The sequence below is a fragment of the Neophocaena asiaeorientalis genome, unplaced genomic scaffold (assembly GCF_003031525.2).
Source record: "Neophocaena asiaeorientalis asiaeorientalis breed wild unplaced genomic scaffold, Neophocaena_asiaeorientalis_V1.1 scaffold303, whole genome shotgun sequence".
In the NCBI taxonomy this organism is placed as follows: Eukaryota; Metazoa; Chordata; class Mammalia; order Artiodactyla; family Phocoenidae; genus Neophocaena; species Neophocaena asiaeorientalis.
The window spans coordinates 2,143,135-2,159,873 of record NW_020174420.1 but is presented as its reverse complement, the minus strand read 5'-3'; the positions used below and the strand labels follow the sequence as shown (position 1 = coordinate 2,159,873).

Sequence of the window (16,739 nt, the reverse complement as noted above, 5' to 3'; positions counted from 1 at the left end):
CCCGCCATAGCCCTGTGGTTCACTTCACAAGGCTGAGAGCTCAGGTAAGCTCTCCATCCGCAGGGCGGGCTTGTGAGGGCTCTCAGCCTCTCCATCCTTGGCCCGTGAACAGTCACCCACTGGACAGAACCCTCTCCCTGCTTCACATGGTTCTTCCCACAGGAGCACAGAAAATGGCCGGACAGCGTTGTTCCCTGATTAGTAGGTGAAACACATGTGTGAATGATGAAGCACGTTTATTTTCTTCCTGCTGGAAAACAGCTAGGCTTATTTCCCTAGTCTTTTCCTCGTTATCACACACCAGCCCCGTGCAATTTTGGTTCCTTGGGTTCTGAGGCACAAGCTGAAAAGATGAAGACATTGTGTCCCCAAAGGATTACTCTGTTCCAAAATGTTACACCTTTCTTTTTTTCTCTCCTGTTGAGTGTCACAACTAAAGAGCATCAATCAGAGGAAGAAACGTTAGATAGCGGGTCACTAAGACATTAGAAGATGCAAACAAAGATCAAGGAAGCCTGCAGCCCAGTGTGGAGAAGACCGTGGAAAATGCAAGCAGGCCCTCTGCTCTGAGAATATCAGGAGTTTTATAAGCAGCTACTGTCTGCGGGTAACTCTCGGGGGAGAGTTTAGGTTCTTGGCTCCCTTAAAACATCAACCTTTTCTCCCCCATGGCCAACTGGATGGGCTTTAACACAATTCCCAACTAGTTAACCTTTTCTTGAGAGGAGTCGCCACAGTAGAGGCAACCTACTTTAGGCAAACCAGAGATGTGAATGCTTTAGACTTACAAACCAATTAAGGAGAGATTGTTCTAGAAAAGGATTATCAAAAAAGGTCCTTTAAACAAGATACAGATTTTTTTAAATCCCACATTTTTTTTCAGAAGCTCACTCACTGCCAAAGAGGTCTGTCCCGCTGGCTGCTTTGTGTGTTAGTAACACACTGATTGGCAGTGCATCTGACCCCATTACCTTTACCTACAGGGAAAGAAAATCACCTTGAATCAACCTTTGTCGACTGTCCACACTGCGGCACTGTCCTGACACCTGGGCATCCGATACTCAACTGTCTATTCAGAGGTACAAAGGCCATCAAAAATGCTGCCTGCTGAATGAATGAAGTTCCTACACACAAGTGGAACAGTAGATGCTCTTTCTGTTCTGATCCGAGATTCTATCAAGTCTCAAATTTATTATTAGAGGCTCCCTGGTCACAACAAAATATATTTTAAGTCACACACACCTCATGTGATTATCTGTCTTCTGAACATCTGAACTTTCGATTGAAGAAGGGGGGATAAAACCTCTACCGCTCTTGTTTCTTTACATTTCATGGCATTGTGAAGTAGTAATATTTCTTTTTAGCCAGCATGACAATTACCTTCATGGCAATTACTCTCAACACGGTAAATATCATTTAGGGGAGCAGCTGTCTGAAAGCCTGATTACACTTAATGTCTACTCCAAAACGGCCCTCTCACACATGACTGATGCCGGGAACTTCAGTATCCACAGCCTTCCATGGAAGACCTGGAGAAGCAGAACAGCGGGAAGGCTAGGACAGCAGGAAAGGGTCCTGGGTTCAAATCCTTGTTCTGCCACTTGCTGGCTGTAGGAACTTCGGCAAGTTACTTAACGTTTTTGTGCGTCAGTTTCCTCATCTATAAAATGCGGATCATCACCGTATGTCACAGGATTGCTAGGTGGCTTAAAGGAATGTGTGCAATTTGTAAGGCACTTAAAGAAATTACCACGTGCCAGGCAGTGTTCTAAGTACTGGCCATTATCTCCTCAAAGAGTGCCTTGCCGCGTCATACCAAGAACGCTCATCTTTTCTTTTTTCATTTTGGCCGTGCCACAAAGCTTGTGGGATTTTAGTTCCCCAGCCAGGGATTAAGCCCGGGGTCCTCAGCAGTGAGAGTGCAGAGTCCTAAACACTGGCCCACCAGGGAATTCCCTTAAGGACCCTACTCTTGAGCCCAAGGTATTCAATGTCATACTGTGAAAAACTGTGTGTTTGCTTCTGCTACAATCTACAAAGAATTCAGGGCCTGGGGGCAAGGGCTAGGTCATGGCCCTCTTTGCTTTAATATCATCAAACCCAGCAGATGGTCTGATACACAGTTAAGTGTTTGCTGAAGTGAACAATCCATGTATAAAATAACCTAAACAAACAAACAAACAGCATCCCTCACTTTGAGCTGACAGATCTTAGTTTTGTTATTCATCCCTTGGGCTCTAGAAGTGAATAAAGTAGCTAGCTTGGGTGAATTAAGAATAAAAGGTTAGGCCCAGTTCACAAAAATCACAACTACTGTTTTATCACTTGGATCTATTCTACATGGGATGACAGCTGAGATACTCCAAATGCCTCTGTTATTACTGTTAAGAGAAAAATGTCCTGCCTTTTATCTGAAATCCAAAAAAATCCAATTTAGTTGAAAGGACTTTTTATTTTTCCCTCTGTTCCACAGTAGGGGAAAAGGGCACTTCACAAGAAAGTAAATCAATATTACATAGTGAGTTGATGTTTTTCTAAGTGTTAATCTCTAACTCTCAAGTGATTCACTGGGGCATAATCCATTCACCAAAACCTTCTACAACCTACAGAGGGTTCAAAATAAGAACTGATTTGAAAGGATGGCTTCAGTCAATGAAGGTCCTACTACCTTGATCCTAACAGAGCACTAGTCCAGGAACCTGGAGTAATGCCTTTTATATATTTTTCTCTCTCCACAAGGAAAGTTAAAATAGAGTTCTGCTTAACTAAGGAAGAAAGCTCTCCTCATTCGCAGGTAGTAACGGAAGTTTTGCATTAACTACAGGTACCACATGTGGATAAAGGATTTACTAGTGATGATCTTCAGGCACTGGGAGACCCTGAATCATTAAAGAATCATTAAAGAATGATGAAATTACATAGCAATTTTTAACCTGTATGCACCTAACAATAAAACATCACAATACATGAGGCAAAAATGAATAGAACTACAAGGAGAGATAGATGAAACCACAATTACAGCTGAAGATTTCAACACCCCTCTTTCAGAAATGGACAAATCCAGCAGGCAGAAAACAAGAACACAGTTGAACTCAACGACACCATCAACCAACTGGATATAATGGACATCTATAGACTCCTTCACCCAACGACAGCAGAATATGCATTCTTCCCAAGTTCACATGAACATTCACTGAGACAGACCACATTCTGGGCTATAAAACACATCTTGGCACATTTAAAAGAAGAGAAATCATACAATGTCTGCTCTCAGACAATAAAGGAGTTAAACTAGAAATTGATAACAGAAATATAGCCAGAAAATCCCCACATACTGGAGATTAATCTAAATAACACATGGGTCAAAGAAGAAATCTCAAGAGAAGTCAAAAAGTATTTTGAAGTAAATAAAAATGGAAACACAACTCATCAGAATTTGTGGAATGAAGTGAAAGCAGTGTCTAGAGGGAAATTTATAGCACTGAATGAATATATTGGAAAAGAAGAAAAATCTAAAATCAATAATTAAGTTTTTGCCTTAGGAAAAATTAGAAAAAGGCAAATTATATCCAAAGGAAGCAGAAGAATGATGAAGATATTCATTTTAGTTACTATTCTGCTCTAAGTATCTGAAAATTAGTCATCCACATGGGACAGTACTTCTCAAACTTTTCCATTAAAACCCCCAAAATGGCAAAGAGAAGGAACTCATATCCGCTCCTCTAGAGTCTGGGGGCACAGCCTGAAACAATCGAAGTGAACAAAAAAATCACAATTTATTTGAAGTCTTGTATCCGAAAAATTAATTATGACATTTCAATCTTGCATTCTATTTGCTAATATATCTGAGTTTGTTTTAATATATAAAACAATGTTATGACTTTCCAGTGAAGTTCCTTTCTGATTAATTATTTCCTTTACTATATCCTGGGAGATGTGCCAGGTTTGGTCTGTGGCTCCAGGTATGCCATGGCAGACTCCACCGTCCTCCCATTTGAGAAGGCGACATGAAAATATACAGTGTCAGTTAACCAGAACATCACATGGAGTGAGGACTGCAGGCCTGCCTCATGTTCCCCAACTCCTGCAAAGCACAAAGTTCCAGAAAAGATAGGAGGGCAGAGGCAGGTTCACCATGCCTTTCAGGACATGCCCACCCAATGCCTGCCTACTTCTCAAGATTTTTCTGCCCCAAAGAATGTAATAACACATTACCAGCCCCAAAGAATGGTTCATTAAAGGGTGAGCCTCAGATTAATGGAACAGAACAGAAACTCCAAAAAGACTCAAGTACGCCTGAGAAAGTCTCAAGTGACAAAAGTGGGATTCGAAATCAGTGAGTAGAGAATAAATCCAACAAATGGTGTTTGAGGAACCGGATCATTTCGACAAAAAGGCAAGTTAGAGTTTTGTCTCACATCTTACACCAAAATGCATTTCCAAAGAAGTGAAATTTAAATCCAAAAAAGTAACAACATAAAAATACAAGGGGAAATGAGAGATCAGAGAGTCATAGCAAATCCCTTCCTACCACAAAACAAAAGTAGAAATCACAAAGAAATAATGAACAGATTTTAAGTCCTTACAAGTTAAAAACAAAAACAAAACCATACTTCTGTAAACCCAAACATACACATACACGTAAATTTAAATGACAAAATAAAGAAAATATTTAATATATCTTTTATAAAACTGTTTACAAATCAATGAGAAGATAATTCACCCACCCAAAACGTGACCTGAGGACAGAAATGGGTAAGTCCCAAGAAAAGAAATTCAAATACACAAACATGAAAAAGCATTCAATTGTAGCAAACTTTGGTTTTAGCCAAAGAAACACAAATTAAAACAAGGAGATACAATTTGGCCAACGTCATTAGCAAAGTCTAGAAAATGATAATATTCATCCTAGGTAAGTTTGCTGCTGATAAACAGGCAGTCACACATAGGACAGAAGTATAAATTTGTCTACCTTTTCTGGAAGGCAGATAGTCAAAACATACTGAGAGGTGAAAAAGTGTGTACCTTTTGACCTAGTAATCCATTTCTGGGGATTTGACCATAGAAGATAATTCAAAGATGCTGGTAATGTTTAGCTGTAAACATTTTCATTTCAGGTTTGAATATTTAAAAGTTTGAAACAACCTACATCTCTATCAATAAGGGGTGGATAAATGAATAATGACAGAGCTGTGTAACGGAATGCGTTAGTCATTAAGAATAGATTGATAGATACATTTGTATCTTTGCCACAGAAATATTTTCTCCAAAGACTGCAAGTGAAAAGCAGATTTAAAAATACCAAATGCCATTTTTGAAGGAAGAAGAGTGAATATACAAATATATCTGTAACCACACACAGAAACGGATCTGGTAAGATCCCTGACAGTTCAACCTCATTAAGCAGATATCTCTGATGAGCTGAATGTGCGGGTCTTTTCTAGATACTTTTGTTTGTAGATTCTGATTTCTATTTCGCTGTGGAAAAAGAATGATTAGGATTTAGCGAGGCTGGCAGAAAAGGAGGGTACCGAGTGGCCCACATGGGAGGTGGCGACCACAGGGTTGTGTGTTCTGGTAACACTAAGTGGCCCGCACTGGGGCCAGCACAAAAGATGTGTTTGTTTGGTTTTTTTTTTTTTTTTTTGGTGGGGGTCGGGGGGGCCTTAGGAGTCTTTGATGAGGTTTAGGGAGAGTCCAGATCCAGAAGGATTCCCCATCAATGTGATCTATGAGTTTACCTCACCTCCCTAAAAAAATGCTCAGGCCCCAGGCTTGCTTTCATTCTAGCTCAGGGACCTATGATTCATCCCCTGAAACTCTAATTATAACACCCAAGGTCTGCTATGTGCAAAAACATCTGTCATTGTTCAAATGTGCTAGCAGAGAGTGTGTACGGCATGCAAACCGGCCTGTTGATGTGCTCCTTCAATGCAAAAGTGGTAACCCAGAAACCAGTCCAAGGTGAGAAGTGCCCAAGCCCAGAGTTTCCAGCTGAGCTCAGTGACAAATAAAGTGACCAGGTTATGTCCCTCGGCAGCTCACATGCCAATTCCTCAAAGCCACCGCCACGGTGAAAGTTACAAGTCTTACGTGCTTTCTTTCAACCAAGAAAAGTCTCCTAAGTTTGTGTTTTCCCTGCTGCCAAGGCCTGGCAGAGGGAGGGGAGCAGAGTGTGTAATTGCAAACCGCTCGTTTATCAGCTTTGGCTGCTTTTCTGTCACCACTTTACGTGTACCATTTAGCCAGTTAATCTCCCGTACCTCTTGGAAGTATAGTAGTTACACAGAGAGTGCCTCAGCCCTGGAAAGAGATGACGGAAGAGCCATCAAGGTATATCTATTCTCTAAGCACCCAGGAGAATTGTTTACTCACCTCATTCAAACTCAGATTAGAGGCCTAAAATCCAAGAGGAAGATATGGTCTCTTTGTCAGAACCCAACATTTTTTTACCTAGAAGTACTGAACTTAAAAACAAGTGAAAAAAATAAACAAAAAGCAAATGAACAAACAACAGAAATGTCCCATTTGCTCCCAACACTACAGTAACATCTAATGGACACAATAGTGTATCTGGAGGTTTTTAAACTTTTGAAAGCTTAAGAAACCATCAGGAAGCTACTTAGCAGCCTCTGCTAGAAATCACAGTACCATGCGTCATCCAAATCAGAAATGGCATTATTACAACTTTGGCACACGCATTTATGCAAACAAGCCATCAAATATGAAGCTTTGACTTGAATTTGGTTGACGATTAAAAAGAGGTTTTTCTTCAACATATCATTATCAAGAAAAACAAATTAAAAATATATTTTATTTGGGGGGGCCTAAGTGTTTGCTTTGTTTCATATTTGGTAAAGTCATATTAACTGAGGTTGCAGGTGCAAAAGAAAAATTTTTAATTAAAAGGAGATCATTTATAAATCTGTGCTAAAGCTTTAGAAATCTGAATTGAATAGATTGTGAGGAAAATAAATAATTACCAAGAACACCTCAAGCAGTAGAAAACTTGAACGGATCACTAAAAAGGGACCAAGCTCAGAAGTTTCATAAGCAATTTCTTTCAAGCTTACACAGAACCATTTGATTTCCATGATATTTCAGCTACTCCAGAGTGTAAACCAGATGGAACATTTTAATATTTATTTTAGAAAGCTGACATAACACTGATATCAAAACCAAAAAAAGAAAAAAGGCCCCAAATACTTCAGAACAGATCAAATCTAGCAGTAGATACAGAGAATAATACCACACAACCAAGACGGTTCATTCCAGGAATTTAAGAATGGCTTTAATTTTTTTTTTTTTTTTTTTTTGCGGTACGCGGGCCTCTCACTGCTGTGGTCTCTCCCGTTGCGGAGCACAGGCTCCGGACGCACAGGCTCAGTGGCCATGGCTCACGGGCCCAGCCACCCCACAGCATGCGGGATCTTCCCGGACTGGGGCACAAACCCGTGTCCCCTGAATTGGCAGGCGGACTCTCAACCACTGTGCCACCAGGGAAGCCCCAAGAATGGCTTTAATTTAACTGAGTCAATAAATACCCTCAAAACATTTGGAAAAACAACAACAACAACACATTATCTCCCCTGCTTTAAAAAACAAAGCAAAATACCAAATCTTTTAGTGAGTTATGAAGAGAAGTATATTTTACTAACATGATAAAGTTTATATGCATATATATACATATACAAATATACAGTCACATATATATGTATATTATATATAAATAACTGAAAAGTCAGCCTCTTGTGTGACTTAGTTAAATGTTACAAACAACAGTACATCAAGAAAAATACAAGGATATCTACTGCCTTTAAAAAAATGTTGTTCTTAAAGTTCTAGTCAGCATGATAAGAAAAAGTAATGAGATGAAAATATAAAAGGAAAGAGGCAAAGTTATCACTATTCAAAATTACATGATCATCTACATAAGAAACCTGGATCAACTGAAAGACTATTAAAATTAACAAAACCCAGCACAAAATACAGTTGATCCTTGAACAACAGAGGTTTGAACTGTGTGGGTCCATTTATATGTGAGGTTTTGTTTTGATAGTAAATACTACACCATCCGGGTAATTGAGTCTGCCCACGGGGGGAAACTTGGAAATGGAGAAACCGGTGATGTGAGGGCCGACCATAAATTAAAGGTGTATTTTTGGAGGGTTGGCCCCCTAATCCTTGTGTTGTTCAGGGGTCAACTGTAAATATAATTCTTAAAAAGCTTTTAGACAGAGAAATGCAAATCAAAACTACAATGAGGTATCACCTCACACAAGTCAGAATGGCCATCATCAAAAAATCTACAAACAGGGGCTTCCCTCGTGGCGCAGTGGTTGAGAGTCCGCCTGCCGATACAGGGGATGCGGGTTCGTGCCCCAGTCTGGGAGGACCCCGCATGCCGCGGAGTGGCTAGGCCCCTGAGCCATGGCCGCTGAGCCTGCGCGTCCGGAGCCTGTGCTCCGCAGCGCGAGAGGCCACAACGGTGAGAGGCCCGCGTACCGCAAAAAAAAAAAAAAAAAAAATCTACAAACAGTAAATGCTGGAGAGGGTGTGGAGAAAAGGGAACCCTCCTGCACTGTTGGTGGGAATGTAAACTGACACCATTATGGAGAACAGTATGGAGGTTCCTTAAAAAACTAAAAATAGAACTACCATACGACCCAGCAATCCCACTGCTGGGCATATACCCTGAGAAAACCATAATTCAGAAAGAGTCATGTATCACAATGTTCACTGCAGCTCTATTTACAATAGCCAGGACATGGAAGCAACCTAAGGGTCCATCAACAGATGAATGGATAAAGAAGATGTGGCACATATATACAATGGAATATTACTCAGCCATAAAAAGAAACGAAATTGAGTTATTTGTAGTGAGGTGGATGGACCTAGAGTCTGTCATACAGAGTGAAATAAGTCAGAAAGAGAAAAATACTGTATGCTAACACATATATACGGAATCCAAAAAAAAAAAAAAGGTTATGAAGAACCTAGGGGCAGAATGGGAATAAAGACGCAGACCTACTAAAGAATGGACTTGAGGACATGGGGAGGGGGGAGGGTAAGCTGGGACAAAGTGAGAGAGTGGCATGGACATATATACACTACTAAATGTAAAACTGATAGCTAGTGGGAAGCAGCCGCATAGCACAGGAAGATCAGCTCGGTGCTTTGTGACCACCTAGAGGGGTGGGATAGGGAGGGTGGGAGACGCAAGAGGGAAGAGATATGGGGATATATGTATATGTATAGCTGATTCACTTTGTTATAAAGCAGAAACTAACACACCATTGTAAAGCAATTATACTCCAATAAAGATGTTAAAAATAAATAAACAAATAAATTTTTAAAAATGCTTTTAGATATCAATAACCAATTAGAATACAAAGCAGCGGAAAAGGTCTCACCCACTAGAATACAAGATCCATGAGAACAGGGATCAGTCTTGGCTGATTCCCTAGCACCTAGAAGCAGTTGCAGCACAGAATAGGTGCTCAATAAATATTTGTAGACTACCTGAATGAACAAGTTCATAACAAGGGCAAAAATACAAAATAAAAGAACCAAACTGAAATCCCACAAACAGATTCAAGTTTAGAAGAATTTAGCATATGATAAAAAAATGGAATTTCAAACCACACTAGGAAGGATAGATTATTCCACAAATGACAATTGACAATATTAACTGGTTGGCTGTTTTAAAAAAAAATGAAACATGAGTTGTACTGATACCTCACACCATACATTAGAATAAATTACAGGTAGATTAGTTCAATATAATGAGACCACTAAAGAATTAGAAGAAAAAAATAGGTAAATGTTTGCTTCAACTTAGGATAGGGAAGGTTTTCCTAATTATACAAGCAAAGGTAGAAAGCTTAAGGGGATTTCTCTTACATAAGAACAAAAACCTTAGGCATGTCAAAAATATCATAAACAAAACAGTAAAAGACAAACAATAAATGAACACTTGCCAAGTATTAACAACCTTTTTACATAAAGTGTGTTATAAAGTTCTAAGAAAAGGATGATCCATCAGTAAGAAGAAATTTTGAAAGGTTAAGATGCAAATAACAAGATGATAAATGACGCACAAACTTACTCACCCTAACAAATATTAAATATGAAATTAGGCTAAGATTTTTTTTCTCCAATCAACTTGGTAAATGTTAAAACTAACTTTTGGTTATAGAAGAATCTAGAAAGTAAGCATTCATATCCTGCTGGTAGGAGAAAAAGCCAATTTCTAGAACTTATCCTAAATAATCAAAGATGACCCAAACAGTTATATACAAGAATGTCTGTTGTGTCATTTATGTTCCTTGACTTTAGCATTATAAATTTAATATATGCTTACAATAAAAAACTAATCAGGGCTTCTCTGGTGGCGCAGTGGTTGAGAGTCCACCTGCCGATGCAGGGGACACGGGTTCGTGCCCCGGTCCGGGAAGATCCCACATGCTGTGGAGCGGCTGGGCCTGTGAGCCATGGCCGCTGAGCCTGCGCATCCAGAGCCTGTGCTCCGCAAAGGGAGAGGCCACAACAATGAGAGGTCCGCATACCGCAAAAAAAAATAAATAAATAAACTATAACAGTGTGGTACTGGCAACTTTTTTATTGGCAACTTGTTTACTATTATAAACAAGTCAACAATCATCACCCTTTACATTTTTCTTCACACTTTTAGACAAGTATTTTTGTAGCATATATATCAAAGAGTGAAACTGATGACCCAAATTATACCCACGTAAAATTGATAGCTATTGTCACGTTGACTTCCAAGAGAAGTTGTATCAATTTATATTCCCAACAACACTGTGTGGATTATTCATAACAGTGAGAAATAAGAAAAATCTGTATGTCCAAAGGGCTTCAAAATTATAGTAAACATAATCAAGAGATTATTTCCCAGCCACTAAGAATGATGTTATGGTGAATGTTAAATGATATAAAAATGCTTACCATGAAAGATGGTTAAGTTACAAAAATAAGTTAAAGTGTGACCCTCTTGGAATTCATACAAGTTTTTAAAGAATATCTATTGACCTATACATTAATCCATCAGGCCGTGCGATGGAAGGTTAATCATAGTTATCTTTGGGTGGTGGAATTACAGGCCACTAAAATAACTTTTCTCTTATGCTTTCCTGAATTTTCTATGTTCTAGAGAAAAAAAATCTGTTTTTGCAATCAAAAACAAATCATAATCTATTTTAAAAAAACAATAAAACACTCTCTGAAAACTAGCTGTATAGAAGAATTTATATGCAACCACTCTTATCATAATGAAGAGTTTTTCAGGATAAATGTTACCTACCCAGCCAAGTGTTTGCCAACTGAGTCCACACTTGGAGTATTCAGTATGGGGCACCCCAAGGAGTCATCAAGTGCTCACTGGTCTCCCCTGAAGGTCAGCCTGTGCTCAGGCTGCCAAAGGCAAAGATGAAGACCAAGGGGCTCTTCCCTCAAGAAACCCTCAAACTAGAAGGGAAGAGAGGGCAAGTACCAGCCAATGTTAGTTGAAGGCAGGACTTGGAGGGGTCAGGACACGCTGTTGAGGTTCCCAGCCAGAAAAGTTAACACATTCAAAAATTAAAACCAAAAGAGGAAAGGCAACAGCAGGCTGGAGTTATACAAAGTTATACAAGCTTGTTATAGAAGGGAGTTATCTGTCAAATCTCTCCTAGAGGAAGCCCTAACCATCTGCAAGTACTTGAGAAGTGTAAACTCTAAGGCGGGGAAAACTAAAAGCTTTTCAAGGTAAGAGGACAGCAGAATATTAAGGACAAAACTACTGGGCATATAATATACTAGACTAGGGAAGTGAAAGAAAATTTTGTTTCCTCTGACTTAAAAGAGAAAGAAAAATACTAGCAAATACATAAAATTCCATTTCAATAAACTTCCTACTTTTTCTAAGCCCAAGTAACAACTATTCAAGTCATATTTAATACAACTAATTCCTAATGCTTCAAAAGAATTTACCCAAATTTTTAGAGAGGGTCTAAAGGGAATGTGCCTTGTGCTTAAAATGAAGACCTCCTAAGAGATGGTTCTGATAGCCTAGATTTCTGGCTTTCCTGATTCTACAAAAGATTTTTATACTCGATATTTCACAGGAAAAAAAAAAAAGCAAAACAAAAGTCACCATAAAGGTGCCCCAATCCTCTATCTAGATGCAATCTAACACATACTAGCTTGAGCACTGAATTAAGTTCATACTTTAAAATGAGGGGATGAAAAATATTTGAAATGACAGCAACACAACAGTCGATTTTTGGTGATCCACACAAAAGAAAGCATGACATGATTAGCTTTGGTCAGCTGGAGTTTAATAACATGGGATTATTACATTTTCCATGGGTAGAGTACAAGAACATTTAGAACAGGTAAGAGTTCTCAGCACGACTTCTAACTCTGCTCTGGTAAACAAGACAGGCCGTGGAAGTGCCCTTAATAATGATCATAAACCCACGGCAGCATTTAAAACATCAAACGCAAAATGCAACTTGTTAGACAAAATGCAACTCGTTAAGCTAGAAGCTTCCCTAACAGCACCGACTGTAGAGCGGTGGGTCTCAGAGTGTCCCTTTACTCTCCTCCCCACCAGCAGCACAAGCCACACTGGGGAACTCTTTACACATGCAAACTCTCCCACCTCCTGCCCAGCCATCTGGTTTACCAAGCTCTCCAAGTGGTTGTAATTTGAGGATACTGCTGTGGAACACACTACAGAGGTTGTGAGTGTGAAACCAGGCACAAGATGCCCAATTCAGTGTCTCAGGCCAGTTCCATTTTGTTTGACCCAACCTCTACTTCCCATCCCCTGTCCCTTTTAGTGGGCAGCCCAAAGAGCAGGGCCTTGTTCAAAACATACTTTCAAAAGGCCTTTAGGGATAGGTCTAATGGAAAAACCATCTATTTTTCATATGTTACCACAGGAACATGAAGCATCATTTACTCCTATAAGAAAGGTCTCCTTTGCAGGGGACGCTGAGTATTTACAGAAAGATCACTTTATCCTAGGAAACCAGATTTTGGAAAAGTAAATACAGGAAACTCAGGCTCTAAGCCTTCCATATACACCTTTACAGCCCTTGTTCAAAGTGAACTTTCCCTAATTTCAGCTGCCCAATAATGAAAACATGTGTCCTGGGCAAACCTCCACTGTTCACTCTGAAAGACAACATTACCAAGTAATGGAGAAGAGAACCGTCTTACTTCATGACCCCTGCTGGTCCCTCAGCCCCGAATCCACAGGGAAGCTGACCTGTTTCCTCTCTACCCATCCTTCATGGCATTTCGTGTCCTAGGACATCCTTCTTTAGCCTACATTTAGTCCTACTTCTGGGAACTGCCAGAAAAATAATAATGCTTTTTTCTGGATGATAAAACCCATTATAAAATCAATGTCATTTTGTGTGTAGTGTTAAAATTTAAAGTTTATAAATAGCTTCCATATTTACCATCTCATTTGATTCTCATAACAACCTGTGAAGTGGGTAGTTTTATTATTCTCACTTTATAGATAAGAAAACTGGAACTTAGTGCTGACTTCAATAAACAACTGACCACTGAACAGTAAGGAGGAAATACAAATGTTCTGCATCAAAAATTAAAGAATTCACAAGGTCCAAAAGAACTCCCAAACTTTCTTGAAGTTGTCATCTGCCAAACGATATTCGCTAAAATCTCTGAGTAGGTTTTTAGTTTTGGTGGTATTTCCTGTCTTAGGAAGGGTGGGGAGATGGAATATGAGATAAGTAAGACAAACTCTCAGTTACAGAATGGACATAACCTGCAATGATACCTGGAATTCTATGAGGTTCAAAGTGACAATGACGATGATTGATTAAACTCTTACTATGTGCTAGGCACCATTCTAGGTTCATTAACTATATTCAATGATCCTATTAATATCACCATTTTACAGATGAGGAAAACAAGGCACAAGGAAGCTAAGTACCTTGCCCAAGATTACACATCTTGCTCCCTTGACACAGGGAGGACCTGGGACTGGAGAAGCCAAGCCCCTGTGAGGTTTGCTCCGCCAAGGATGGAAACCTGACATGGGAGCGCAGCCACCACAGGAACCTAGATTATGTTCCCAATGTTGCCATTTAAGCAACAGTCTCCACATTCTCTTGGCCAAAACATCAATCAAGTAATCAGAAGAATCAGCTGAGACTCCTAACAGTTCCTTCTCAGACTGTTCCCATGGAGGTGGGGAAGGAGGGGAAAGATCCCGGTTTTCTAGATCTTGATTACTGATGGAACACTGGCTGATTTGCCTGGAGCTGCCTTTAACCAATTTAAGAAAAATTAGCCAGGAAAGCAGCTCTGGAGGAAATGGGCAGAATAAAGATGCACATGACACTGATGGGTTTTTAGTAATCTAGCAGAAAGGGAGGTGGGAGGCAGAAGCGGTGGTCAATGTACAGAACGACATTGGCTTTTTTGGGCCAAGTTCAATGGCTTTTTTTTTTTTAAAGCAATATAAATAAAAAGGAATCCTCACTGGTCTAAGTTCCTCCTGCCGTCTTTTCCTCTACTTTTTTCAACTGCTCATAGTTTGGACCTGTATGAGCCAGCTTTCACATATTGATCAACCTTTGCAAACTTATACATCTTTTTCTTAAGGGAGGAAACAAAGATCAAGTTGAACTCAGGCAAAAGAGAAAAATTCCATGATGAATGAATGCAGTCTTCACCGGCAAGTATAGTATGATGGCGGGGGTGGGGTGGGGGGGAGGCAGGGGCAACTTTACAAAGCTTCCTCAAATTTGCTTACCTTCATTGTTTCTTGCCTCTGATTTTCACTGAATAACCTAAGACCGCCTTGAGATCCTGAGAGTCCAAAAGAAAACCCAATTAAAACAATCTCCACGGTATTCCACCCATCTCGACTCGAGGAAAAGTCCCAAACCTGGGAGATGGAACTACAGTGACCACAGTTAGGTGACTTTTAATATCCACATTCCTTCCACACTCTCGTAATTCTGGCCCAACTACCTACTAACTGTGGGACCATGTGCTTCACTTTCCTCCTCCATAAAATGGGGACGATAATACTTTCTTCATCAGGTTGGTGTGAAAATTAAATGAGTTAATACATGCACAGCACTTAGAACAGTACCTGGTACAGAGTAAGTGCTCAAAGAGTGTTAGCTATTAATATTATTACTATTAGCATTTGCAAAAAACATTACATAGGGACCCAAATACAGGAGGCTTCTACTGTATTGGTAATGTTTTACTGCTTTAACAAAAAAATCTAAAATTAGAACCATCAATACAAAAATATAAAATGGTCTTGGGAAAAGAAAAAAAAAGCCACTCAGAGTCATGCCACCTGTTGGGGAGTTTCAGGTGAGGGTACACCTCGGGGCAGCTGTGGAATCCCGTTCCACGGCTGCTCTGTATTTCCCTTATATGATGCCTCCACTTCTGCTGCGGTTCTTAATCAGCGTTTCATGGGCAGGATTACGGGCGGGTCCGTGAACCCCCTGAAACTGTACACGGAACTGGGTGGGGCTGCGGCTCTGGGCATTTTGCAGGCAGGGGTTCTATAGCTTTTCTCACGCTCTAATAAATGATCTTGTAGGGAGCAACTTGCTTTACAGGGTTAAACGCAGGAGACAGGGACTGAACAATTCATTTCACGGAAGCTACGGCAGTAACCAGGACACCTGGGCTGTCAATCTGCTATCTCAACACGAGACCCGGCGCCGCGAGGGGCAAGAGCCGGCCGGGCAGTGACCTTCACCGTCGAAAATCTCACCGGCTTCCCAGACCCGACTCGGGTTTGCCGGGTTTAACTTCCCCTCCCTTCCCCCATCCCTCGTTCTCTTCCAAGAATAAACTCAAAGGAAATCAGCAGCGCTTCGTCTAGGGTTTCACTCCTGCCCTCGGTTGACACTTAAACCACTTCTCCAAGGGAAGTTAATTAAAACAACAATTAATCCGCACAAAAATCCACCCCCAAAGCTCGAGAACTCTCAAAGTTAGAAGACTGAGGCGCCGCTGCTGATGGTGAACATCTGCCGGTCGCTGGGGCTCACGGGTAGGCGGCGGGTACGAAAGGGAAGCAGCCAAGGTCCGGCCGGAGGGTCGGACGCTGGCCACCCTCTGCGAGTGTACGCGCTTCCGACGCCGGTGAAGACTGGCTTGGAGGCAGCCAGGTAAGCAGGTAGGTGTGGGCAAGTGTACGAGCACACAGAGAAGGCGGATTAAAGCTCAAGCCCGTTCACCCACCGCTCCCCCTTCCCCGGCGGGTGTTCTCACGCACCGCCCGGCGGCCACTTACCGGGGAAAGCCTGAGCGCTCGACGGTCCCCCTCTTTGGAGTAGGCTCCCCCAATTCCTAGTAAGCCCGAGTGGCTCCCCTTGCCTCCCAGCCTTCAAGCCTCGAAAAGAATTCGCCGCCCTCTCCTCTCCCAGGCGGGCGCAGAACACCCCCGGGAGAGAGAAGTGGAGGGGACAGGGGAAAGCGGGGTGTCGCGGAGGGCAGGTGCCACCGGGCGCGCAGTAGGCAGCGTACGTACCCAGCACGAAGAGGGCGAGCTGTCCAGCCGAGGTAACCATTTTACGGGCAGCGGGCGGCAGGCACTCCAGCCTCCTGCCCTACCTGAGGTGCCCAAGTGGCGAAGCGGCGCCGCGGTGCGGGGGAAAAAGGCGCCGGCTAGGCAGGGCCAGCCCCCGGCGCGGGCGGGCGGAGGGAGGACCGCGCGCCTC

At 41.4% G+C, this 16,739-nt stretch overlaps 1 protein-coding gene across 7 annotated transcripts in view; it reads right to left on the bottom strand.

The window, feature by feature from the left end:
- The window catches only part of TGFA (transforming growth factor alpha), a 130,704-nt gene extending 113,965 nt beyond the window's left edge, over positions 1-16,739 (bottom strand). For 5 of the 7 annotated variants that reach the window (XR_003004701.1, XR_003004700.1, XM_024756390.1 and 2 more), the window contains exons 1-2: positions 16,550-16,731; positions 14,798-14,853 (exon numbers count right to left, since the gene is read on the bottom strand). Coding sequence is in view for 5 of the 7 variants with exons in the window: in XM_024756390.1 (XP_024612158.1) it covers positions 14,798-14,853; positions 16,550-16,589 (96 nt within the window). In the remaining 2 variants the exon portion in view is untranslated. Of the gene's footprint in view, positions 1-14,797; positions 14,854-16,549 lie in introns of all 7 variants that reach the window. The other 2 variants (XM_024756391.1, XM_024756392.1) reach the window with 2 other exon arrangements.